General features: G+C 43.2%; 1 protein-coding gene across 4 annotated transcripts; it reads left to right on the top strand.

Moving 5' to 3' along the window:
- On the top strand, positions 1–26,046 carry POLR3E (polymerase (RNA) III (DNA directed) polypeptide E (80kD)). Of its 4 annotated transcripts, none has more exons than XM_009885979.1 (20): positions 1–78; positions 1,210–1,260; positions 2,577–2,654; positions 4,169–4,284; positions 4,587–4,669; positions 5,989–6,096; positions 6,566–6,615; positions 6,908–7,027; positions 7,586–7,671; positions 8,702–8,746; positions 8,832–8,923; positions 9,685–9,805; positions 11,382–11,463; positions 14,036–14,095; positions 15,122–15,279; positions 15,569–15,633; positions 17,183–17,679; positions 22,328–22,405; positions 23,314–23,439; positions 25,560–26,046. In XM_009885979.1, exons 1-20 carry the CDS (start codon positions 43–45, stop codon positions 25,614–25,616), a joined length of 2,109 nt encoding a protein of 702 aa, XP_009884281.1. In that variant the 5' UTR covers positions 1–42; the 3' UTR covers positions 25,617–26,046. The 4 variants fall into 4 exon arrangements, with proteins under 4 accessions (XP_009884281.1, XP_009884289.1, XP_009884304.1 ...); XM_009885987.1 differs by having other exon boundaries at positions 23,377–23,439; positions 25,560–25,616; XM_009886002.1 differs by lacking the exon at positions 23,314–23,439 and having other exon boundaries at positions 25,560–25,616.
- The last annotated feature ends 1,505 nt before the right edge of the window (positions 26,047–27,551 follow it).

Raw genomic sequence — 27,551 nt, 5'->3', positions numbered from 1 at the left:
GTGCCAAGGAATAACCCAAGAAAAAGCTTTTTGTGCTCTAGCATGGCAAATGAAGAAGATGATCCAATTATACAAGAGGTAAAAGTGCATTGTGGCAGCAGTGATTGTACATGAAGCTTTTTTTTATTATCATTATTACTATAGTTCCCAGTGTTCTTACATTGCTGAAACAATGTGTCATCAACATGAGTGGTTGTCTTATAGCTGACGGCTTGCTCTGTGCAAGGAAGTATGTTGTGTGGGCCAAGTATATGGTTCATGGTATCTATTTTGCCAAAATAGTGGTGTCCATGTTGGCAGATTCAGATCAGGTTTTTCACCCTTTATGATCTTTCTGCGTCAGAAGAGGAACACAGGTGGGGAACTTGCTTCTACCACTGTGTGTTTCCAGCGACTCTATTGCATGTCTCTGAGAGCTGTAAAAAATTGGAATGACTTTGATGAGTTAGCATCTGTTAAACATGAAGCTAAAATGTTCCATGTCTTCTGCTAAAACAAGCAATTTTGTTCCGATTCTGGACTTGTCTAAAGGACTACTGTGTTCCAAAGAGTAGCCACAGTGTCCTGTTCGCTTTATGTCTGAATTTACACATCAGAAGTACAAGAAAGGGCAAGCTCATAAGAAGGAGAAAAGCTGTGAGAAAACGAGTGGGAATTGTCAGGACTATATCTAAAGATATCTAAAATGGCAGCTCCCATATGTGATATTTATGGAACATCTGTGGATTTTCAGTGCTGGTGGCAAAATGATAATATTGATTCAGATTTGGGATGTGGTGTCTCTTGTCTAATTTAGAAAGATTTTATCACAAAATAGTGGTAATGAAGTTACCTTTCAGTCATAACTGCCAAAGAGAGAACTTCGTCTTCTTTCTATAATTGCGATAACAGATTCACTTCAATTCCCCTCGGAAAATTTCAGATTTGTTTGCCAAGCTTCTTTAGAGAGAAAAAACAGCTAGACCCACTGTCTGCTGCCTCATCATAGTGGGGGGTTTTGTTTGTTTTTTTTAAAAGGCCAACTGCAGAATTTCATGTGCAAATCAGCAGAGGAGACCTTTGACACGGGAGTCATGAATGTGTTTTATATTAGAGTTTGTAATGAAAAGCTAAAATTGTCAGTATTTGAGCTCTAGGGATTGTACTTTTATCTGAAGCTCCCTTGATTACAGCTGGCATCTGATGAAAGTTGTTTGGTTTGCTTTTTAGATTGATGTGTTCCTGGCCAGAAGTCTACTGGAGAAGCTGTATCTGTTTCAGGTATTTCTGTTAACTTTTATGCAGTGCTAGTTTGTTTAAAATAAATTCAAGAGCAGTAACTATCCTTACTGGTTCAGCCTGCCAAGATCTTGGATGTAGGCAAGCCTGTTTGGGTCTCAGTCAGTTGAAATATTCGGTATTAAATCATTGCCAAGAGAGGGGTGGTCATTTATGGCACAGACTTGTCATTAAGTCACTCCCTTTAACCACCCTAAGGGACTGCTTTAAGTAGATGATGTCTTTTTATCGTGTTTTGGATAAATCTGCAGTCTCTTAGCCATCTTCTGTCAACACTGATTTCTGACATCTTTACTAAACAAACATTTTTTTAGGACTGGTCCTATTTAAAATGTCATCAGTATTCATAAATAAGTGTGATTCGTCAGAAGAGCCCCCTTATGTTGTGGAGATGAAACTAACTAGTGATTGAAGGTGGAAATATGTCAGGAAGGCAGAGGTCTATTTTCCATTCTGCCACCGAATTTCCCTAATCATTTTATCCTTGTGATTCACTTTTCCCATCTGCAAAATAGGAAGTCTTTTGAGGCTGCTGGCTGAAATGTTCATTATAAACCTATAATGTCCACTGATAAGCCCACTGCCTCCTGTACAAATCCTCTGCATGGCACGTGCCAGCAGAGCATGGCTGGAGACAGCCAGACACGCTGGACCAGACACTCAGCCTTCCCTCTGGGATACCCACAGTTGTTCTGTGTCAGGAGCGAGCATTGGTTAGTGAAGGGGCCTGTGGGTGTTCTGGAGAAATGGCAGGTCTGAGCAGGACGCTGCCATGGCTGGGAGATTTCATTTGGATACCACATTGTCCTCTCTGCATTCCCAAATGGTTTAGAAGAGAGACCTATGTGGCGAAACCTGGGTTTGGTGTCCTGACAAGCTACGTGTGGCCCATGTCCTGTAAGCTAACACCACTTGTGTAAACCCACAAATACTTTACTTTTAGGTAATACCTCTCCAGAGAGTTAATGCTGGGGGATGGGTTTTTAATTGCTTCCAACACTGTCTTTTTCTGTTATACTAACATGGTACCATTTTCCTGTGTTACAATTTATTGTGGCATATGAGGGGCAGGAATGGGGTTGTGTAGCAGAGGATTGGAGGAAAAGCAACAGGCTTGATAGGTCATACTCCCAAATCCCCTGATGACTCACAAATCAGTCAAGTAATTTCTTTTCTTCATGTCTTGTGTCCATCTGGCAAGTGGATCTACATGTGAGAGGACAGGGAAGCTTGAGTTAGTTTCTGTGGAGTTCTTTGATCTTTAAATGAAGAGGGTTTGAAATGGATTTGTTTTCCAGTATCCTATTCGTCCAGCTTCCATGACATACGATGATGTTACACATTTATCAGCGAAGATAAAACCAAAGCAGCAAAAGGTTGGTCATCATTTGAGTCCAGTCTGTAAAAGTTGTTTTACGTTGTGCAGAATGTACTTAAGAAAAGCACATTGTGCTATTAAGCTGTTATAACTATGCAGCTACTTGCAGGACCAGATCTCTGTGCTTGGAGGTATCGGGGGAGTCTGTCTTTGTGTCTAAAGTAGGGTTTAGAATAAGAGTAGTTTATGAAGAGGGGAATTAAAGTCATCATGGAAAAGCCACTCTTTTAATATAAGAGAGTCACTCAGGGAAATGTAGTAACTAATGCTAATTCAGTCATTAGGTGCTTGTGCTAATACAGCTTGATTTAAAAGGTTTTTACAGCATTCAGAAAAGGGTTGAGCTTTGGAGGCATGCTCTGTCTTTCAGTGTCAGCGTAGGTCTTGATTTCTCTCTTGCCTGGCGTTGAATCATCATCAGTCCTTTTGAAATCAGTGGGTTTGTATAGGTAGTGAAATCATAGCCAAAGCCAAAATGATTGCACTTGCTTGCAGATGTATCACAAAACTGTGACTATGATTTTAAAATGCCTTATTTAAAAAACTCAGAAATAGATGTCTGTGATATTAGGGTTTTTTTTCTGGGAAATGGTTAAGGAGAGTGCTTGTGTGAACTTTGGAGTTAGGATGCATGTTGTGTTCAGGAAGTCTTCTATTAAAATTAGCAAACATTTGCATTGTAAGCCCTGTGCAGACTTGTAAATCTGCTGTCTCATCCAGGGCCTTGTAACCAATTCAGTTTATGAATAATGTAAAGGGGAAGAAAAAATGAGTAAATAGTTGTGATATATGAATTTATAAGACCTTTGACACACCCTGACGAAGAATATATACTGTATTGTTATAGTATGTAAAGAGAAATGCTGGGCAGAAAAGCGCTTATTTTTGAACATTTGTCTGAACTTTAAAGTTTGAGAGGGGGAAGTTCTTGTAACTAAAAGCTTAGACCTTGTTTCTGTGCTTTGACCGGTGTAAATCAGGAATAACTACGAAGTCAGTGGTAAATGCTGCAGTCTCAAACTTAGCAGCATCCAAGCCTTTGCCTCTGAAGAGGACGTAGTTACTTTACACTGCTTGGTACCCAAACTAGAAGGAAACATACCTGAAGTTTGAGAGATTCTGAATGGATCCTCAGTGGTGGGGAGGCTTGGAGGATATTGCTTGGGTACTTGATCTGTACTGACAAGTAGACTGATGATGTAGTGGAAGGTATGCATCAAAGTGAAGGTGTATTTCAAGGCTGCCTAAAGAACTGTCATTTCTCTGCTCCCACTAATTTACATGAGAGTTTATATATCCCTAGCTTATTGTTAAAATGTCCCCATCCTACAAAAACCCATATATGTGCTCAACTTTATGCATGAGATTTGCCCTGTGGGTTTGAATGCTGCTTATGTATTATAAATTTGCTGTAAACCTATGGAAATGTTAGCAAGCGTGGGATTGAATTTTAATTGATATGCTTGGGGTTCTGCCATGGTAATTAGCTGTCTTTCCTTTCATACTATTTAGGTCGAACTTGAAATGGCCATTGATACGTTGAATCCTAACTACTGTCGCAGCAAGGGAGAGCAGATTGCTCTCAATGTAGATGGCACGTGTACAGATGAAACAAGTACCTATTCCTCGTAGGTGTCCTCTTTGCCTTCATTTCCTTTTTGTGGTGAGCATAGATATATGTATGTCCGCCAGGGCTTCAGGGAAAGGTGAGAACAAGTGCTTTGGGTACTGTTACTTAGCAAGTATTCTCGGAAGTAATCTATGTTTTTTGGTGTGCTTCGTGAATTCTGAATTGCAAACAGAAAGATGAGTATATATATTTGCTGTGGTTGTTGATATTCCATTTTGAGAATTGGTGATTTCAGACCTTTAACATCTGTGTGCCACATTGCCTGTAGAATACAATCTCACAGCGTTGATCTGTCTGCAGGAAGCTGATGGACAAGCAAACTTTCTGCTCTTCGCAAGCTGCCAGTAATGTTTGCCGCTACGCAGCTGCTCTTTATAAAAAAGGTAAGTTTCTTTTGCTCACTCCTGACATCAGTGAAACACGCTCATTTCAGGATTAAAATAAGACCTGTTTGTTCTTTTTACTTCAGCATAGGTTTTAATTGACTGATGTGTCTTTAAAGAAAGCAGAATTTTTGCTAATCGATGTTCCCAGAGTCCTTGAGAAGGTCTAGCAAAATTGTAAATGTTATACAAGAACACTGTGAGTTGGTAAATGCCTCCAGGATCTCAACAGTACATGGTGACCTGAAATAATGCAAATTTGTAGCATAAATTTATCATTGTTTTTTAAATTACTATTTCTATCTAGTTGTGTCTGTCTCATTTTCCTGTTCCAACACTTTTTCCCCCTCTCTTGTCTCCTAATGCCGTCACAGTGTTTTGATCTGATGATCATTTGAGATGAAATATGTATGACTTTTTTACTACAAGTCTGCTGAACTGTAGATCAGGTCTGAACCAGAATGTGGCTCTCTGCAAGATCTGGTTTAAACACAAAAAGGAAAGTAGCAGAAATAGGTCTTGGTCTTTGTGGTGGGTTGATCTGGGCTGGATGCCAGATGCCCACCAAGCTGCTCTATCACTCTCCTCCTCAGCGGGATTTGGGGGGACCGGGGGGTGGGGGGTGGGGAATAAGATGGAAAAAACCTCATGGGTCAAGATAAAGGCAGTTTAATGAAGCAAAAGTAAAGCCTGTGTGCAGAAGAAAAGGAAAACAAAGGATTTACTCTCTACTTGCCCTCAGCAGGTGATGTCCAACCACTTCCCAGGAAGTAGGGCTTCAGTAAGTGTAGCAGTTGCTCTGGAAGACAAATGTTGTGATAACGAATGCCCCCCTGCCTCCTTTCTCTTAGCTTTTATTGCTGAGCAGACATCAAATGGTATGAAATACCCGCTTTGGCCAGTTTGGGTCAGCTGTCTTGGCTGTGTCCCTTCCCAAGATCTTGCCCACCCCCAGCCTTCTGGTGAGGGGGAAGTGTTGGGGAGACAGCCGTGAGGCTGTGCAGCACTGCTCAGCAGCAGCCAAAACACCGATGTGTTATCAGCAGCTTTCCAGCTACCAGTACAAAGCACAGGGCTATCGGGCTGCTATGGGGGGAAATTAACTCCATCTCAGCCAGAACCAATACAGTCTTTCATACTCCTTTGAAATCCTGAGCACTGGATGAATTTTTCACTTCAATCCCTTTTTACGTTTTACTGTATTAAATATTTATGTTCAATTGAAGCTGTGCCTTCACAGAGATAGGGAGATAATGAAAAGTGCTGTCCTTGTGCAGTGGAAAAAAACTACTTTAACCAATGTTAATTCTCTTTTTCAGGTGAACTTCACCTGACTCCACTACATGGAATTCTTCAGCTGAGGCCAAGCTTCACCTACTTGGACAAGGCTGATGCAAAACACCGAGAAAGAGAAGCTGCTAATGAAGGTAAATGCACCACAAGCTGTGTTTTTATTTGGGACATGATACAAGTTCTGTCTATAATTTTACCGATGATAGTCATTATATTCTAAAGGTGTTTGTTATAACAACATACTGATTATAAGGCCATTTCTCAGATTGTTTTGCTGATCTTATTTTCAGTGTAGCTGCATAAATGTTTTTGTGGGCACAGCGGGGGGGACGGGAGGTGGTGGGTAGTGTCAAAGGGCAGCAATAGGCAGTGTGTCACCACTGCCACTGAAAAGTTACATTGCAAAGCTTGTGGGAGCAGTATCTCCTGTCGTAGGAACAGTGTGGTGCTGTCATACATTGCATAGTTTGACAAGCTGGGATCGAACCCATGGTTATGTAGTTCCTAGTACTGCTTTCTCCCTGCACGGGCCCCCAAGCAGTTACAGATTGGCTTTGGCTCTTTACTGAAGGGGTGTGTTAATTCTGTTGTATTTTTTGGCAGGTGGTGATTCATCCCAGGATGAAGCTGAAGATGATGTTAAGCAAATTACTGTATGTCCAGATTTCTTTTTTATAATAGTTCAGGCAACAGTTCACAAGAAAGCATGACAATTCACACCCAAATAAAAGGATGTGAAATGTCAGCTCATCCTGGTGACCCAGGGCTTGGGAGGGGGGAAGCAAGATGGACTTGCTCTTGTTGCACAAGCATAAAGATGGTATTGACAGCAAGGAGTGATTCATTTGAGCTAGGGCCCCTAGCTTCTGTTACTTATGTATCAAATAAATAATGCAGGTGTTTTGTTTTGAGGCTGTATTTAATAATGATGCCCAAATCTTTTAGGTACGATTCTCTCGGCCTGAGACTGAACAAGCTCGTCAACGACGTGTTCAGTCCTATGAGTTCCTGCAGAAGAGGCAAGCAGAAGAGCACTGGGTTCATCTACATTACTATGGATTGAAGGTGGGTGTGTGCTGGCTGCTGAGGAGGCCGCTGGGGCCTGAAGGCTCAGCCAAGTCTAGGACTGTTTTTCAATCTGGGCCCTTGGGAATCAGGGAATCATCAAAACGTAATGAAAAAAAAGTATGTCTGTAGGCTTGAACAGACCCTGCAGTGTTGTGTGCCTCCTCCACTGGATAATGCTTTGGGGTCTCCACAGTGGAAAACATTTAAAACTGAGAGTTGGACATACATATAAGGAGGTCTGAGTACAAGAATCGCTCAGGTCTTAGATTATGACCTGGATTTTGTGAAAGACTTGGGGAACCCAGTCAGCTGCGTGTCAGAAATCCCGCATGCCTGTCTGTCAGGAGATTTTGAAGTCACAGCAACAGAAATGTTCCCACATCACATGAGCATCGTCCAAAAGAGTGAAAGCAGAACATCAGTTAATGATGTGGAATGCTTGAACGGTGCAGTAATGACAGGGTGGTCACAGTTTGGAATGAGGAATCCAGGTCTCTGGCATTTTGTATGTTTTCAGTATGTACTAGTGATTCTTGTTCTTCTCCATATCTCCAGGATAGCCGTTCTGAACACGAGCGCCAGTATTTATTTAGTCAAGGTCATGGCCTTGCTGAAAACACAGAATTAATTAAATCTCCCAGGTAATGGTTTGATGATTTCCTACAGAAATTGCAGTAATTTGTTTGGATTGTTTTCAGAGTAATAAGCAGATATATTCTTTAAAAGTGTGATCTTTGGTAATTCTATTCATGATAAAAATTGAATTGTTTTAAAAATACAGAAACAACCTACCCTTCCACTTATTCAGGTTGCTTTCTTTGTTTCCTTGTGCTCTGAGATTAAAACTAGTTGTTTTCACTTGGGATTGTACCCTCTCGTATGTTATCACAACTCTGCGTTTTTGGGACTGTGAGTACTTTAAAGGAAAAGTACAACAAAAGCTGCTTCTGGTTAAAATAAATGAAAACTCTGAAGCCAACTAACTTCTGTTGTTATCAAATCTTACAAAACTTTCTTTTGTCATTTGTGAGAGACACCTGAAACTACTTGAAACTTGTTCAGTTTTGTTTCTTGGTGACTGCAGCTATACAGGAACCCTCCCGTGATGCAGTCGACACTAATGCTTCACAGTAATCTGATGCAGCCATGGCCCAAGTCATAGGAAAGTGGCAAACTCTCTCTGTTTAGTGCTGTGAGTAACATCTCAGTGAAACAGAGCTAGGTGTTCTGAGAAGTCTTTTGGATCTGATTCTTTCCTTACAGACACTGTTAATGACATGGGTGGGAAAGACTTTTTGCTTGTTGCAGGCATGATTCTGTCTGTCTACAGGACTTCACATGACCCATCTTACTGCTGTGTCAGAACCCCTGTGTTTAATGTATTTACTTTTGCAGTTACTCTGTCTGGACAGCTCTTCTGTACAGATGAGCTGGGATTCTGACTCCCATGTATTTCATTCCTTCTCTTTGGGCAGATGAATGGCAATAGCTTTTACTGAATTTACAGAGGAAGATGGGAGAGGAGGAAAGGGGAGAGCTGTCTTTTCAGGCTCATGTTTGTTTTGTAGATTCACACAAGTAGGATTGCTCTAAGCAAGAAATAACTGTACTTAAACTTGGGAAGTCCCAAGACAAGCATTTTAAAGATGTGCTTTCTTTTTTTTTTTCTAGTGAATATTTAATGATGCTGATGCCTCCAAGCATAGAGGAAGAGAAGTAAGTGTTTGTACAGAATGTTCAAAGTCTGTATTGGCTGGATGCTCTTTTTCATGGGCTGCAAATCTCCTTGTTTTATCTGCAGTGACAAACCAATGGCTCCAAGCAATGTGCTCTCTATGGCCCAGCTGAGAACTTTACCCCTTGCTGATCAGATTAAGATCCTGATGAAGAATGGTTTGTAGCTTTTGTAATACATTTGCACTTTACATTGTGACTTCTAATTGCCTCAGATAAGGTACCTTACCTAGTAGTATCAGTTCTGTCACCCCACCAGACAGTCTGTCTGGCACTGATTCTGTGAAGAATACAAATCCTGAGCCTTTCCTTAAAAAGACCTACTGTGCAGAGAAGAGCAGTAACAGTAGATCTTACTGCTGATTTGTGTGTTTGCAGTCAACCTGCTCTTAGAATAATTTCTAATCTGATGACAGCTTTCTGGATACTTCTATTTCAGCAGGTGTCTCCTGGAATGTGGGGTCTGAGCATGAATCATAAGTTGAAGGTTAATGCAACAAGCTGCACTTTGGCATTTTCTGGGAAGTTTCCAGTAATAAGCATTTCATGAGCGTAATCTAGTAATGTTATTTTGTCTCTTCTGAGTTACTATCTGATGAGAGCAAATCCTGTCTTGTCAGGTATCTCTGTTTCCAAATATTGCCAAAGGCATGGGTTATTTTTTTTATTATTTTATTAATGCGTTAATCTGGGACCAGTTAAGCTAATCAACTTTGATGCAACATTAGCAGATATTTTTAGAACAGATGATGACTACAGTGCAGGGGGAGACTTAGTAAAGCTTAGGTTTGGGTTTTTTTCTAAGATACAGCTTTGACCATGAACTTCAGCATAAATCATAGTATCCTAGATTTATAAATCTATGTGTTTATCATGTGCATTGAAGAAACCCATAATCTGGTGCGTATTTTGCTTTTCAGTGAAAGTCATGCCATTTGCAAATCTGATGAGTTTGCTAGGGTCTGGGACTGACTCTACGGCAGTTCTCCGCTGTATACAGCAGGTGGCAATGCTGGTCCAGGGAAACTGGGTGGTGAAGAGGTATGGCTTGTCTTTGTTACTGGGACATGGTTTTCTGCCTTAAGGAGGGGATCAGAACAATGGATTTTATGTACTCATCTTCCTTGTGTCCCAAAGTAGCCATGTGCTTAACTCAGAACTGTAAAATCTTGATTTAATGTTTGGTGCGTTTTAGTACGGTCAGATATTCAAAATTCAAAGAGTTGATGTTAAAGGATGATACCTTAGTACCTACCCCAGCTAAAATTATGGCTGAGCAGTGGTGTAATCTGTATTTGCATTTGAGTTATGTTAGGTTTTTGATGTTGTCTTCATTCATGTTCTTTTGTGAGAGGACTGTCCCAAATTCTTCCAGAGATCAGTGTCAAATATAAACACAGAAAATGAAACCAATGTCAGCTATAGTCTTTCTTAGCTAAATTCAGTCAAAGAAAGATCTTTGTGCAGTCACCTTGCTGTTCATCAGCAGATGCTGCTCTTGTCAGCTGAAAGTTACCCTCTAGAAGGCATTACTCAATAAATCAAGCGTGGGTTACTGAGTGTACCACATGAAATGGATTCTGTATCATCTTCCTGTTTATTAGGATAAAGCATACCACTGGGAATTGAAGTCTAAACTGTGGTATGATTTCTTTTTTACGTGGGTGAAGCACTGCATGTGGAAAATTAAAGTCTCTGGAATAGCTCTCTGTGTTAAAATGAGGGGCACCAGCTACCAGTCCCACGTGTGTACACAGGATATGTTTCAGCTGTTGTGACACATGCCTGTATTAGCAGTGTGAACAGATTTTACAGCAACCCCTGCTATCCCTCCAGCCATTCAAAAAGGAAACTGGAAGCCAGTTAAGAGAGTATATTAGCATTCAGATTGTTTTTATGTGATAGCTGATTCTTTGCTACTAGTCTGAGGAGGATGTATATATCTCTAGTAGATGTGCTGTGTTTGGGATGATTGGGCACAGAGCAGCATGTGCACACATCTGAGCTTTAAATGCAGAGGGGACCCATTTCTTCAGCCTGGGTAGGATCAAGATCATGATTGGGTTGCCTTGAGGCTTTGGAGAGCGTGCTAACAAATGTCATCCAGTTGGTCTTGTAGGCAGACAAGGACAAAGGGTAGTGTTGGTCTCAGGGCTGTTTGATTCGAGCTTGACATTTTGTAGTATTGTTCTCTTAAGCCCTTGATTGCTGGGGAGGAAATAAAAACCCCTTATGCCCATACATCAGCATTTTGGCTAAATGCTGCCTTCAAGTCTACATACCACATTAGCCTAAGCATTTTGTAGGATCATTGTGGTCTTGTTTACACCGATCCAAGGGGCAGGATGGGCTTTGCAAGAACAAAGCAGAGCTTGTACCTGTGTTGCATGCATCTGCTAGCCACAAGGCTGTGCTTTGCTGGTGTAAGCCTTTTTGCACTGGTATAATTGCAGTGATGTAATTACACCAATGTTAATTCCTTTAATAAAAACTATGCTTTGGATTAAGGTATAATTTAACTGCAGAAGAGGGAGGACGTGTTTGTTACGCTAATCTTCACCAATGCCATTTTTCTGGTGTACCTAGTAACTAATCCATCTTCTCTTTTAATTAACAGTGATGTCCTCTACCCGAAAGATACTTCTAGTCCACATAGTGGAGTCCCTGCAGAAGTGCTCTGTAGAGGGAGAGACTTTGTTGTAAGTATAAAAATGTGTGTTGTTTTTAAAGGAAAACGCAGGTGAAGTTTCCTTGAAATGCCATGGCATTGCAAAACTGCTCCACTGCAGTAAGATGTTTCGTCCAAAGAAATTATTTGTACTTGTAATAACACCTTCAAGATTAAAGTCAGTCATGGGAGTGTTGGTGTAGATTAACATTGTGGCTGGCTGGCAGGTTCAGATCATCTGTCATTAACAGCATTCATCCCTTTCTAATACATGCTGTAGAGCCCCTATCACATAGCCCCCGCAATAGGGGGCTGACAGAAGTGCCAGGACTGGATAATAAGATGCTTGTTTCTCTAGGTATGTGGGCTCAGGACTGTGAGGTCTCAGGAGGGCAGTGTGGATAAGCCTTGTGCTCCATGAGCACGCACTGTTGATCTTTAAAAAGGACTTTATTCCCCAGAGCTGCTAATCAGTGAAAGGACTTTGTTCCCAGGCACCTTTTGTGAGCAGTAGCTGCACATGGAAGTTGAAATGAATACAGGTCTTGTAAACACACACATAACCACAGCAAAAAGGAACAACCTCTGCATTGTTTTTATTTTCGGTAACCATGGAAAGAATGAAGTTCCTAAGTGGTTCCTAAGTTCATATTCAGTTTATGGATTCCACCCTATCAAAGAGAAGCTGATGAGTGCATTGCTCTCATTTTTTTCAGTTAGACCTGACTGTTCCCCTTGTTTGCAAAGTTTGTTTATGAGATTTAGCTCTGAATAGGAACATGCTTGCAAGAGACTTTAGGGATATTAACTTAGTGTAAGATAAAACTGATGGTGATTGAAAGTTACTTTTTTATTGTGTCTTGATGTCTGCCCAAGACACTGCCATACGGAGACCTGGATTCAGATGTGACTTAAGTCTTTAGGGCACTGCAGATTAGGTGACACGTTGTGTGTAAAGTTCTAGGGGCCAGAAATTATTATGCTCAGTTAAGTAAGCAGTAGTGTTTTAGCGATTGAGATGTAAAGATAAATTATTTTAATTTTAATTAAGTCAAATATACCTTGTATGAGAAATGGATCTGGGTTGATCTTGAAGGCAATAAATTTGGTCATTAGCTCTACAACAGGTAAAAAGATAAAATGTTAGAAAATAGAAAGCGTCAATATTTCTGGCTTTCAAAGTGAAATGTCTGGTCATAAGTCTCAGAAATACTATGTAATGCTGTATTGCATCTGTGGAGAAAATGTGTCCTAGCTTATTTCCCTGTATATATTTGTGTAAAGTAATTAATAAGGTTAAAAAATGTTTATGGCCAATGGTGACTTATGGTGTCCACCTGTTCCATGTTGTACTTTGGGGAGGAGGAAAAGTAATTTGTGTCTTTTCTGAAAGCTTCTGTTTTTTCCCGAGATTCTCACATAGTAAACTCCGAGAACATGAGTACCATTGGCTCTAGTTGAGGTGAAAGGGTCTGATGAGAAATGGCTGTCAGAGTTGTGTGCAAGGAGAGCTGATAGATCTGCTTCCTTCGGTCAGCCGTTTCTTGTGCTTTAGAACAGAAACGCCCTGTGCCCTAAAGTGAGCGTCGGGGTTTTGTGTGTTTGTGGGCAGAGAGAAGCTGAATCAGAGAGAAGGATGCATAGATGACATCGTAGGGCAGGAAGAAACTGGCAGTAATGAGATTTTGAATTCTTCACAACATTATTAATACGCACAGACTAAAAGAGGTTGCTGTCTACTTAAATGGAGACAGGAAGAAATCAAAGGTCATATTCAGAAAGTGTTCTGCCCAAGTCCTCATGTGTCCTGTTAGCCCACTCTCAGCAGCTGCCTCTCAGGATGTTAGACTGTAGGAGCTGCTCTGCAGAGCACCTAGCTTTTCCATTAACTGGGGGCAAGTATGCGAGTGACAGGCCATCTTGGCATAACTTTAAGTGCGATGGGCATTGAAGAAGGGAATGCGCACTTTCTGGGGGTCTGTGTGCTGCAGAAGGGAAACAGTCATCAACCTCGACAGGCCCCTACATTAACTGAAATGGAGGAAGAGTTTCTTTAGGTTGATGATTCTTTAGAATGATGATGTATGTGAGAAGGTGAGCCTCAGGTGCAACTTCTGGAGTCCCATCATCACTGCAGTCGATTTTTTTTTTTTTTTTTTTTTTTGGTTGAATAGGAGAGTCTTTATAGCTTTTTTAGTCAAGGAAGAGTTTCTTTAGGTTGATGATTCTTTAGAATGATGATGTATGTGAGAAGGTGAGCCTCAGGTGCAACTTCTGGAGTCCCATCATCACTGCAGTCGATTTTTTTTTTTTTTTTTTTTTTTGGGTTAAGAGAGTCTTCATAGCTTTTGTAGTCACAGGTTCACCAAGGCAAACCATGGACTCTCAAAGCTCTTCATACTGTGTTCATGGCCATTTGATGACAGAAGAGGCCAGAAAATGTTTTCCCACTACCTGGCCAAGAATCACCTACTTCCACATTCTTGAATGGAATGGGGTTTCCATTTTTCTGGTAGCATCATTGAACAGGGTCATTACTACAACTTCAGTAAAGCAACTGCTAAATACAGTTATGAAGTTTTTCTCCTTTGTTGCCTTCCTAGATGTGGAAGTTCACACAGGACCGCTGGGTTGTGAGAAAGGAAGTGGCAGCAGTTACAAAAGTGAGTGACGTTTTTTCTTCCTAAATCGGGAGTTGGTGATAAGTGTTGGGCATTGTGTGTAGGTTGGTAGTGGATGCTGCTGCAAGCCTTGTGTCGGGTTCACAGCATCTGCATTACTGCTGACTTTCAATGTTGCTCACCAGGTGCAGCTTCACTTTGGGATGGGTATAGGTACATACTCTTTTTAGAAACGTTTCGAGCAGCTCCCACAGTTACCATGACTCCACAGGGTATGACTGGCCTTGTAGCTGGGCCACTGGAATGCATCTTGTCCTGTCATCTGTTTCAATGGAAAGCTGGACACAGTTTAAATTAAGCTGACTGACCATGCACCAAAACAGATGAGCGCGTGTGCAGTCCACGCGACCTACTCTGCTTTGGGTGTGTTACCAAAGAGCAACTCTTCTGTTGGCATTTGCCAATTGTCCATATTGAATAAAAGCTTTAAATCAACTCAGACACCTGAACGTTCTGTTAAAACTGGCAAATGAATGAGACACATTAAGTAAAGAGGACAAAAAATAATTTCCTTAAAATGCAGTTAAATCATAAAACACGAGTCAATTTATGCACAGATCATCTATTTTTGGAATGTAAGATCCAGTACTGCTTAAAAGCTGTGCATGTGTAGGTGCAGCATGTCTGACCTGCAGCTCTAAAGTAACATTAAGATTGCAGAATATGCTTCTCTTCACAATACAGTCTTTTCATCTCAGTGCGGAAACTCCCTTTTCTTCACAAAACATGCCATGAGCTATTTGACTCTCAGGTGATTCATCACCACTGCTCTCTGAAGTCCTGTGCTTTTAACATTGTGTGAAAGTGTTGGTGCAGAGGCGGATGAGTTTCTCTGACTTAGCTGGGTGTGCTCTGACTTAGCTGGGTGTGTATTCATGGAGGTGCCCCATACATATCAAATCAGCCCATCTCTTCCTGTTTCATGGAACAATGCCCATTACTGCATGGCCGCATATGTCCTATGTAAATTGAATTCCATATAATTAATGCTTTTTATTTCCCTTTTAGCTTTGCCCGGAAGATGTGAAAGACTTCCTAGAGCACATGTCTGTGGCAAGAATAAACAAAGGTTGGGAATTCATGCTCCCTTATGATGAAGACTTTGTTAAGAAGCATCCAGATATAGTTCAGAGGCAACATATGCTGTGGATGGGCATCCAGGCCAAGTAAATGACTTATTTTATTTTGGGGGAATAAGATAAAAACAGAGAACTATTTAGTATTTAAGTTTCTGTAGGCATTGATAGATAATTTGGTCTGTATTGCCTCAAAGCTTTCCACCTCAGGATCACCAGGCAGTGGTGTGGTGGTGGGTGTCACTGTATCATTCAAGTCATTCCTGTTCCTTGGCTCCCTGGAGAAATTGAGTGTTCTATCTAATGGCTAAAGCTGGCACGGCTGCATGCAGGCATAACAACTGAAACTGTCCCGTTATATTTTATCTTTGTCTTTCAGATTAGAAAAGGTCTATAATCTCTTAAAGGAGCACTTGACACCAAAGAAACAAGAGGCACAATCAGGTAATGATCCAGGCAGATCATCTTGAAGTACATGCATCCCTCCATATTCCTGGGTGATGTTTTGGAGTTCCTTTTCTGTTTTTCAACATGGTGGGAACTGGTCTTGTCTAGTTCGATATTTTCCCCTTCTTGCAATTTCCTCTGGGTTATTTGAGACAGATCTTGGTCTTTAGTAGCATCACTGATGTTGGGGTGACACGAAGTTACTGTAGCATCCCTGTAGCAGAGCAGGGAGGATTCCTTGGCACTGGGGACTCGCTATTTGATAGTGTAAAACCAGCTGGTTCTGTTAACCGCGTCTTCATTTAAGGCAGCTTGTATGGTGTTAGGGTGTAAGTAGCTCCTGAAGAGTGGACAGGGCCAGTGCACAACTAATTCTCACCTCTCAGTTTGCAAGCTAATGTGCATGAGGTGATTTTTTCATTTCCCCTGATTTACACTGGGCTGTCTGTGGTGTGCTTGAGGGATGAGCAATTAATGAAGAATGTGTTTGGCAGGGGGCTGCAAGGAGGTGTGAAGCTGTCTGGTTTTGACATCCTTCTCCACCATGGATGCCAGTGACAATATTAAAGTAGCTGCTCTATAGTCCTAAAAGATTGTGGAACCTGGAGAATCCGGAGAGTTTGACCAAGCATTTGGCTCACTGCCAGAGACTGTAGCCAATAAGGAGTATAAGCAGAACTGACAAACGAGTATATGAATCCATTTCAATACCCTGTGTCTGATCTGCTTGGAAGGATTAGGTGTTGGGTTATTTGGAGAGGATTAGAGAGCCTAACAGCAGAGAAGATAACAGCATGTGTGCTGCGCATGCTTTTACCTTAAACACAGCACTCCTTCCTTTGGAGTTGAGACTGGATTCCTCTGCTGCCAACATGCCCCTTCCTTTCACCTTTGGATAGCTGGGTGTGGAGAGGACATGAGGAGAGGCACAGGATTGCATGGGAAAGGGCTCCCTCCTGTCCCTTTCTCTCCATCACTGGGTAATAATACTAAGAAGATGGTTTCAGACTTTTGTACTGTGCACCTCATGCTAAAAGGGTGTTCAGGTTCACTGTGAACCCCTTCACTCTCCTCACTGTACCTATAAGACATCCACGTGCTGGCTCTGGCAGTTCCTGCAGCAGGCCCCACCAGCCACTAAATACTCAAAAAAATAAAAGTTGCTGGGCAGAGAAGCATTTGGGTCACAAGTAGGGATGTTTAAGCACTCTGTATCCTGGTTTCCTGATTTGTGGAAAAGGCCCTAGTGATTGAACAATTGCCCTTTGTCTTTGCTTCAGGTTCCTTGACTGGAACATCATTCCCCAAGCATCTGGCTTACAATTGTCAACATGTTTATCTTTTAAAAAAAACCAGACACCACCACCACTCCCCCAAAAAAACCCAAAACTAAAATAAAATTTAATCAACAAACTGGGTTTATACCTTAGATTTCACAAGCAGATGATGTTTCCTGGTTTTATTTCACTGAGCCCTTCAAGAAACATTCTGCAAGACCAAAGCCCTGGTTCTGGTGAGATTTATGGTATCTTTTGTTTCTTACTAGCTCATCCATTGCTGGTTTCTGGGGAGCAAAGGATCAACATGGCTAAAGCAAAAGTCAAGCAGAACTATGGGCAGCTGGAGAAAGAGTTCCAGAAGCAAAAGGCAGAGATGAAATCAAATGACACCTCATCCAAGATGGATGTTTCCAATATCCACATTAAAGAGGAGCCTGTGAGTGACGAGGAGCCAATGGATACCTCGGCTTATAAGGGCATGAACAATGGCATTGTCAACGGCCTCCATGCGGAGGAGGACTCTACAGACTCTTTAAATGGCCACTTGCCTGGAGGCTGCATTGATCCGGTAGCCCAAGAACTGAAGGCATTTGTGTTGTCAACATTTAAGAAACAATTTGTACTCACCCTGAGTGAGCTTAAACGGTTATTTAACCTTCACTTAGCCAGTCTGCCTCCAGGACATACATTGTTCAGTGGCATTTCAGACAAAATGTTACAGGACATGGTGTTGGACACTGGCTGCAAACAGATTTTGGTGCCTGTAAGTATGTTTTTCCCTTGGTGTCCTTTGGGGAGGAGAGACTGGGGGGACAGTTAAACATCTGAGCTGTGAAATGTATGGCCTGCTGGTGGCCTGGAAGAACAGATGTGCTCTGAGTAACTGTCCAGTATTGGATATGTTGAAGCTGCTGGAGGTTTGTCTGGTGTCCTGCTTCTGGCAGGCCCTGCGCTCTGCTTTCTTTGCATTGTGCTGTGCTGCATGGCTTAGTTGTCTTCGGGGCTCTGTTTGCACGTCCACACTGCTGGGCTGCAGTGACTCACTGTCCCAACTTGCTCCTGTTGAGATGATCCAAGGCAGTCCCAGATTCCTGTCATCTCTTCTGGAGTTGCACAAGCTCCTTTCTGGGACAGGGACACAGTTGCGGGAGGAAAGGTGGCAGTGACTGCCTGGGGGCGGCAAGGCACTCCCAGCAGAGCCCTCTGGGAAGCGACAGACCATACCTGCAGCACGTGTCTTTGGTCAGTCCTTTCCTCCTAGAGTGTGCAGAGGTGTCATTGTTTCTTTGTCTTTATGGAAATGACATGTGTGATTGCGTGAGACAGAGCCAGGTTTGTGTGACAGTAGGTTGCTTAGGAAAGGAAGAGGAATTTCGCATCATGGGAAAGAGACTAAAAGGAAATTAATTTTACAAGACATCTGGCAGTGCTGATTGGGTTGCAACCAGAATGAGCTTGGGAGACAGCTGCCATTGGGAAGAGAGGAAAAGAGACGTGTGAACCGTTCCAAAAAGCAGGCAAGGCAGAAAGAGGAGGAAGCAGGCAGGCTGATGAGAGCAAGCCTGGAGCATGGGAGTTGCAACCCAGCTAAGGAGTAAGGGTTGCTTCGGGGGGCTGAAATAACATGTTCGGTCATGTGCAAAGTACGTGTTGTGGCACCTGGGAACCCAGTGACAGACTTGAAATGCCACTAGGGAGACCACCAATTTCAGTACTTTCTGCTTTCTCACTTGACAGCTTCCAAGTCCTGGGGCCACGTTTGCCTGGAACTGCCTCTTGGCGCAGGCTAGGCTATCCTTTGTAGGCGGTGTAATGTGTGCGTTTGCCATGCTGATGGTAAATAGCTGAGGTCATTGCTGCACTATTGCTTGGGAGTGGGACTTGTTTGCTTTGGAAATTTGGGGATTTTAGAAATGTTTCCATCCACTCTTGGCTTAAAGGCTGTGAGGAGTGAAAGTGGGATAGTTTATTTTTTCAAAAAACAACCAAAATAAAATCCTCCTAAAGAGGGGTGGTTGGGAACTTCCTTCTGTCTGGAAAACCCTGTCACAGGACACCTGCAGAGGTGTAGAAGTGGTCACTGGAACATCTCTTGCTGGAGGTCTGCTGTATGTTTTAGTTCTGCTGACCCAGAATTAACTACAAAATTTGGGATCCCCTACAGGAGCCTGTAAAAGCCTGTACTGTTATCAGCAATGTACATCGTTACCCCCAAGCCTTCCCCTGGTGCTCTGTGCAGATGGCACAGGTCCTGGGGCTGGTTTTACTCTGTGCATGGGCTCATGCACTTTGGTGTTTCTTGATTGTTCCCCTGGACAATTTTGTCAGAACCCTACAAGGGCGCCTGAGCTCAGGAAAAGCCTGGAGGGTTGTTTAGCATGGGATTTCATAGTTGCTCATTAGTTTTCTGTAATTGAAAGTGCTTTGGTGATAAAAATCAATGATCTGAGGTAATTAAAATGATGTTCTGTGGGGGGTGAAGGCACTTGGCTTGCATGCTGCCCTATTATAGAAAACATGTTGCTGAAAACGGCAATTGGAAGCTTCCCAGGGGAACGCAGGATTTATTATAAAGCTGACCAACTGCACCCAGGGTATGAGACAAATAGTGTTTGTGGGGAGCCAGAAGAGATGCCACGCCTGCAGGTGCTGTGCTGGCCTGCGCTTTGTAGCATCCTCAGGTGGGAGGGAAAAGCACGCGTAAAGAAATAGCGAATCCTGGGCAGAAGCGCCCAGGGGCAGTGGGCTGCTGCTGCCCTCAGAGAGAGGGTGAGAAGGCACATCCTCTGTTGGACCCCGCATGGCGCCGGTGTCGCTGCTCGCGCAGGCTGGGCCCGTTCCCGCCCCGTGGGGGATGCCTGCACAGCAGTCCAGATCCCGAGTGTCCATGCCTGCGTCCCGCAGACCTGGGGGTGTGCGTGGGGGTGGCCGGTTCCTGCGGGCTGCCTTCCCGTGGTCCCTGGGGTGGCGTGGTGCTGCCCATGTCTTGGGGATATTTTTGGGGCATCAGGAAATGACATAACCGTGTCCGGCGTCCTGCCTGGCCGGGGTAACAGGAGAGGAATGCAGCTCTGCGCTAGGGTGAGCCTTTTGGGCTAGTGCCCATGCCAGGCTCCTGCAGAGGGAAGCTCAGCAGTTTACCTCTAGGATTATCCCAGCTGGTAAGCTTTTTCTGGTAGACTCAACCCCTTTCAGTCCAGCTCAGCTTTAAGGTGAGGCTGCCTGGCGGTGGCTGTTCTTAGGGCACATCCCAAAGCCAAGGGCTCCTCCCCGGGAGCGTCCTGTTTAACGTGGCAGCCCCGGGGACCCGGGGCAGCAGTTCATCTCCTGAAAGCCCGGCGCTAACTCTGGGGGCTTAAAGCAGGAGGGGGCACAGGGCAAATATTTTAAAGAAGGGTTTTAAGGCAGTGGAGAGCTGTTTCAAGGTGAGGCTGGAGACATTAAGATAATGCACATAAGATGGCAAAGGGGCAGGCGATGGCAGGACAGTCAGGCTGTCTCGAGAGAGCAGCGCGTCCATGAGGAGCGGTGTTTCCTGCTCCGCGGCCAGGCTTTGTGACGGCAGGGCGCTGCGGGCAGCAGCAGTGCGCAGAGGGAGGCTAGACAGGGGGAGGAGACCCTGTGGGGTTTTCTTCCCCAATAAGCATTGTGTTGGTTTGGAAGCGGTTTCATCACAGAATGGCCGGATAAACACAGCTGCGTTTCAGAGGTGTGGCTGAGGCAGGGGAGTTTGTGCTCGGGTCTGTTGAGCGACTTTCTCCAGCTTGCGGCTGGGTGCTGACGGTGCCCTGCATTTTGCCTGTCCTCTTGCAGCTTTCTTCTGGAGGGAAGCTGAAGTATTTGATTTTATCTGTGCTGAAAGGCTACGAAAGATACTATTCCTCAAAAGCCAGTGTCCTTACAAGAAGAGACGTCAGGTGTTGCGAGCCTAATAAACCTGAATCTTGGCTCTAAACCAAGTGTAAAACCTTGTTATATTCCAGCCGTTTGGACCAACATGAGAGGCAAGGCTGCTAGTCCCACCAGGCAGCTCCCCCTGGACACAGTTCTTCCCCTCTGCAATAAGATCAGGGGCAAAGCGTGAAAGGAGAGGCTGATCTTCCGCTCTGCAATGCATGAGTGTCTTGGCGCGGTGTGGGTTTGTACCAGCAGCCAGGATCGAGGGGTGCTGGAACAGTCAGGGCGGGCTTGTTAGCTTTTCATAGATGATTGATTTAGGTCGTCTGCGTGGTTACCAAGGAATAAATTGTTAGTGACAGACAGGAAGGGACATGTCAGGAGTGAAGTCATATTCCAGCATTGCTCATTAGTCACTGCTCCAAGGGAAATGTTAAGGCAAATGGATGGTATTCTATTTTTTCGGGAGTTTGGAGCACAGAGGGGAGGCAGTTGTGTTCCTTTCTGTGTGCAGGGATGTGAGGCCTCTGCCTCAGAAAAAACAAATGTATTTCTCTAGTTTGGCACATGGAAAAAACAAACAAACAAAACCACTTCATTTTTGGATCCTGAAATGAGCAAGTGTCTGGTTCACTGTCCATCAGCGTTCAGTCTTCTGGAGTCCTGTAGTCTGCCCCAAAACAGAGATGACATATACAGTAGAAGCACAGTGCTTGTCAGTAACGCTGGCTTGGGATTAGTGAAGCAGATAAATACAGGATAGCATCTGAATCTCTAAAACCTGCCACTGTAAATGTAAAAACCTCCAGAAAGACCCTGCAATGTACTTGATGCTCTCGATTGAATACTGCTTTGGGTGATCTGGAAGCAAACGCTGCTGACAAGAAATATCTAAACATCTTGCCATGAGATGCTGGCTAAGGTCCAAGCCCTGGGATTGTTCTGGTATGTGTTGGTTGACCTTCCACCAGTGGGAAACTGTCCCCATGCATTATTCATGGGATTCCAGTATGCCCAGCAGTTCCCTTATAAAGCTCTGAGATGATTGGTGATGTGCCAGACACGGCACCAGTGCCCACGGCACTGGTGTGGGTTACCCCACTGTGACCAGAAGCATCAATCAAACATGGCTTGGCCATATCAAGGCACACATCGGGGTGCCATGTTGGTCATCTCATGCTCTAGCCCATAGCTAGCCACTCCTTAATTCGGGGTCTGTGCTGCAGGATCACCCAGCAGGACAGGTTTGATACAGATCCTATTTCTGTGGAAGTCATCAGCCCTGCGAGAAGGTGTCTGCCCTGTGGCTGCAGGACAGGCCGTGCCTGAGAAGGCACAGGGGCTGCCACAGCAAAGTTACCCTTCAGGTGTGGAATGGGAGAGGAGCTTATGTTCTCATTACATGTCAACGACATTTTTGATTCAGTAATAGTTGCCCAGGGATACTTTATCATAGAATCATTAAGCAGAACTCATTAAATAGATGGTTATTTTTAACAGCCTCTTGTTCTCAGTTTCCTCCGCAGACTGCTGCTTCACCAGATGAACTAAAGGTCTATGCGCTTTGGGAAGCCGGTGATACTTACGATCAGGTAAAGATAAACATGTGACATTCCCAAATACATGTTTATTGAGCCTTTGGCATTGTTTGAAGTTTTGTTTCTGGAACTGGAACAGCAGGTAGTTTTCCACTTTCCCTATTGAAGTGTCCAGTTTTCAGTACCAACCTATGTCCAGCAGAGAGGAATCTATAAGCTCGCAAGGTCATCATTGCTGTGTCAAGAGAAGGCAATGTGGGCAGAAATGACCTAATACGTTGGTAACGTGTCAATAACTAGCTCAGTGGAATACAAATAATTTTGAACCTGCAAGGAGAAAGGATTCTCCGATGCAGACCTTACACCAGGATCCAGTCCAATATTTTTTTTCCTTCAATGATAATACAAACATTAACCAGAGAGGAAACGATGTTGTTACGTGATGTATCTGTTTATACTTAGAATAGGAAATGATTACAGCATACGTGAGCATCTCCTGAGTTTTAATTGCTATCAGGGTAAACTAAGTGAAAGGGAAGGCACCTAACAAAATGTGGGTGGGCAGCATAACTCCTGCGTCCGTGGTCTACATATTTATAGGAAAGTCAAAGCAGTATCCAGCCTCCTGGCTGGAGTGGACCAGGTGAATTCCTGTGGGAGCCTTTGAGAGGAATAAGTTGCAGCCCCTTCTTCAGCATGTTCTTGTACCGTTGGAGGTGCCCCAGGTCACAGGACAGATACAGGTCTGGCCACGGGGTATGGAGAGATACCTGTAGAGCCCTTGGAGGTGAGAGCACTGCAAGAGAGCAGATGTATATGGGATGGTTTCAGAGTTATGAAGCAAGAATCTTCTGATGTAGTTCAGTGAATGTTTTGTACAGACTAAGGCACATGCAGTTTTGATATACAGAAAGATAGGAATAATTGTTCTTTTTGTATTTATGATACATTTTCTTTTAAAGCATCGCCGAGTTTTGCTTGAAATCTTTTCGAAAAATTATCGAGTGCGCAGGAATGTGATCCAGAATCAGCTGAGTCAAGAATGCGGAGAAGATCTAAACAAGCAGGAGGTGGATAGAGTGTTAAAGGTAAGTTTCTATTCTGTTGTGGCTTTGATCCAATTAATAGATGTATTTTTAATGCTTGGTTTGAGCAAAGGATCATATCTTACCTTGAATTGACAAAACAATTGATGTTGGAATGTGGACAAAGCCTGTTTTTCAGCTTCTTTTCTTAAAAATATATTTGTCTCATTCTACCTTCTTCGCCTCCAAGGAGTAGTGATTTTGACTCACGCATTATTTTGCATTATTGCAATAAATATTTGTCATCTTGGACCATCAGAGAATAGAGTGTACAAAGTGTGATACTTCAGAGTTATTTTTAAATAATGCGGAGCTAAACAGTAAGGAGGTGGGAGAGCTCTGCACAGCGTTCTGAGTTTACCAGCTGACTGCTGTTGGTTAATGGTAAAGAGTGCAAGTGCCACATATTCAGAAGGAGATGCATTTAATTCTTTAGTGGGACGTGCAGCAGTGTACGGAGAAAAACCCAAGCCAAAACAAGCAGGCAAAGTAGTAGTTGACGCATTTCATTGTGAATGTTTATTTGAATCCTTTCATCTCTGTCTTTGAAGGTGCACCATTTACTTGCTAAAGTGTAAGGTATAAAGTACTGACCACGCGGGCCATGATTGACAAGCTTTAAAAGTGATGCAAGATGGCTAAGTAGAAAGTTGCCAACTAATGTAATACTTTAATCACTGTTGGTGGGCCTTTGCTTACTGTCACCCACTTAAATAAGACAAGTGCTGAAGTACTTCATTACATTGGGACCTGGAAACGAAATAACAGCATATTTGAAAAACTACAGATCTGTTGCTGTGATAATAAGCAAACTGGTCTTGCTTGAAAGAACCTGGTTGCCTTAGCGTTAAAATAAGCTCAGACATTTCTGCATGCTAGACAGTATTTCACGTGGCTTGCCTGTGCTGGGAGATCTGTCAGGCGACTGGATGAGCTCAAGCATCAGCTCTCCTGGAATAGCTAGACCATGTACTGGTATTAGTTTATCATGATGCTGTTGCTATTTAACAGATAATCTATTTCTAGAAAAAACACCTTCTCCTAAAAAACTGGGTACTGTTTTTATGTAAGTCACTAAGTCATCGTGCCATCAGCCTTGTGTTGTGTCAGGCTTTTCTTTCCCTTGAATGCCTTTGTCATAGAAGTATGTGACATTATCTTTGTTTCTGAAGTAAAATTTAGAAGTATGATTTAATGAAATAGGAAGATTCTCTGGCTTCTTTAAGCCACAAGAGATTGGATTCCTCTTTGGATGAAATTGGATTTGTTGACTCCTATTTCCCCATCTGCGTGTGCTCCTTTTTTATACACAGAGAAACAGACACAGGGTTTGTATTTTTGCATCTGCAGATCAAGTCTGCAAACCCTCTTTCTAGCCTCCACACTTAATTTCTTATTTGTTTTTGTGATCTGTGAGTCCCAAGACTTGAGGGGGGAAAAAAAAAACAAACCCACAACGTTTTTCCCTTTAAGCTCCACAGCATCCAGTTCTGTAGCAGTATTTAAGCCTGTGTTGAATTACCTAAATGGGAGGGTGGGAGTAAAAAGAAAAGAGAAGCCCTTAGCTTAGAACTTGAGAGACTGGGTGCTCATCTAATAGAAATAAGAGAATAAGCCACAAGAAAACCCACTTACTGAATTCCTTTGCTGTGGTGCTTAGCAGACGTCTGGTCAGAATACCAAAGCACTGAGGTTTGACAGTTCATTGTCACAGAACATTGTTTCTTGTGACTGCCTTCACACTCCAGCCCTTTCCCACTGCTCCCTTCAGACTCTCCACCTGAGCTTCAGGCTGTGTTTACCCCTCAGTTCCCCTTGTCCTCACCCCTCACCACCACCTTTCCCGAGCTGGCTTCTGCATGATCCCCATCTTCTCCCCTAAAAAGCCCAGTTTCTTGCTGCCATTGCATTGTTTGTCTTCTGTGTGGCCTCTCAACCTTCACCCGCTTCTGTTTATTGTCTTCGTTCAAGCTATATGGTCTTCAGGGTGGCGATAACCCGCTGCTCTGGATTTGTGCTCTCCCTTGTGCACTGGAGAGGGGACTTCTGTTGCTGATGACATATATTGTCCCAAAGCCAGACAGTGGGTCCCAAAACCTTACAGACTTTCCCTTTCTCCCCAGGACTGCTGTGTGAGCTATGGCGGAATGTGGTATCTTAAGGGGACGGTGCAGTCTTGACAGCAGCAGTAGCAGTTTCAAGTGATCTCCAGGATGAAAGAGAAAACCTGCAGCAGGCGGCACAGACAAACGCCATGGCCTCGGGAGTGTGGGGCAGGATCTGACCTACTTTGGGGCATGTGGGCATTGCAGTCATTGACATCCCAACACACTCACACGTGTTTGCACGGCCGCCTAGGCACAAGAGCAACTAGGAAGATAACGTGGGACCCTGTCTGCAGCTTAATTAATCTGGGATTTCTAATGTATTTCAATTCTCATTCTGTTTTGTTACAAAAAAAAAATAAAACCATATACTGACACAGACATGATGGAAAATCATGGTCTAATACTTTATTTTGTAAGTAATGCCAATAAATTAATTTGTTTACAAACATCCCAGTTTTTGTTAAATACCTAGATGCTCATGCTTTAGTCTGAGCATTGTAATAGCCCTTGTAGCCCACTTTAGAGAAGATCGTCATGGTCATGGAAATGTCAGGCCAGGGAGTGGGGAACAAAATCACTGTCTTTGAACTCTGTACTACATAGTGGTTGTTCTCACCTTTGTCTGTGAAATGAGTTATTTGGAAAAGCACCTACATTTGAAACGTGTGGAACAACTACTGGATTTCTTTTATTGGTGTGGGTTTTGTTTGAGGGGTGTATGCAAATACAACAAGGTAAGTAACCGAGTGCACCCTCTGGAAGGCATCCAGCTGTAGTTATCACATGGCAACAATGTAAAACCTCTATTTTGTGTAATTTTTTTAAAATAAAATTCTGTCTATCTCGAAGGTCAATTCTACCCCGCCTTGTATTTGTCCAAGAAGAAATGGAAGCGGCACCCGCTCCTTTTATAGCCTGAAGGCTTACAGAGGAAGTAAAGGTCAGGAATGTTTTAGCGGGGGTTAGAGGTAGAAAGTAAACTGCCTCTTGAACTGCTTCACATCCTGGTCTTTAGGGGTCCTGAGCAGTGGCTGTCAAGCTAAGGGTACAGTAACTGATCTTTTTGTTACAGGTTTACCATTGAAGCCCAACTGCAATGAGTTATCTTACAGCAATGTCCTGTAAGCATTGTAGAACACGGTTACTTTACTGGTCATGTTCTTTGCTATAATTTCCATCACATGAGAAGCTCAAGGAGATTCTATTTCATCTACTTACGCTCCGAAAAGACTGAGTTGAGTTGTTGACTAAAATAAGCAGATTAAGGTAATTAATCCAGATAAGATTGGCTAAGAATATTGTTACCATACTTACAGCATTTCACGTTTCTGTGGAGAATATCTATTTTTAAACTGCTAAAACTCTACCTTAATAGTCTAGTGTAGTTTATTAACCACAGCAGTGTAACTGAGAGGTGTTTTAAGTTCAGGCAGCTTTTGCAGCCTTTGTCATGGTCTGCTGCGTTGCACCCATGGCTGACACTTCCCTAGAGCAGCCCTGTGCTGCAGCATTACCTCTAGCTGCATCTGTAAAGCATCTCTCTGGGAAAGCCACAGTCTGAGAGAAGTTACGGAAGAAGAACCCAGCCTTGGAGGTTTTTTTATTGTACAGAACAGCCAGAGCTTAGCAATGGCACAGGTAGCCAAGGGGAAGTTACACTACAGAAGAATCAAGTAGTTTCTTGGAAATTTAAAGCATAAAAATTGTATAGATACGAAGTGCTCTAAATTAGCCAACAGTAATAAACTGCAGAATATTGCCTATTTAACCAAAAATTCTGAATTGCTTTTACATGTCTTCTGGCCCAGCAGGTGTGGATCCCCCTTCCCCTAAAGTGGTGAGGAATATTAGTAGTAAATCATTTGTGACTAAGTGTCATGCCTTTCTTATTTAAGGCCACTGCTTTCCAGTATCTGAATTGGGGCAGACCCCCAGGTGATGAGGATGTGAACATTAGGGAAACAGTGGCAGTGCAGGTAACCCCATGGCAGAACAGCAGCTTTTCTG

The sequence above is a fragment of the Charadrius vociferus genome, unplaced genomic scaffold, assembly GCF_000708025.1.
Source record: "Charadrius vociferus isolate BGI_N301 unplaced genomic scaffold, ASM70802v2 scaffold430, whole genome shotgun sequence".
Classification (NCBI taxonomy): domain Eukaryota; kingdom Metazoa; phylum Chordata; class Aves; order Charadriiformes; family Charadriidae; genus Charadrius; species Charadrius vociferus.
The sequence above is the reverse complement of the archived record's forward strand: the minus strand, read 5'-3'. Positions and strand labels throughout refer to the sequence as shown.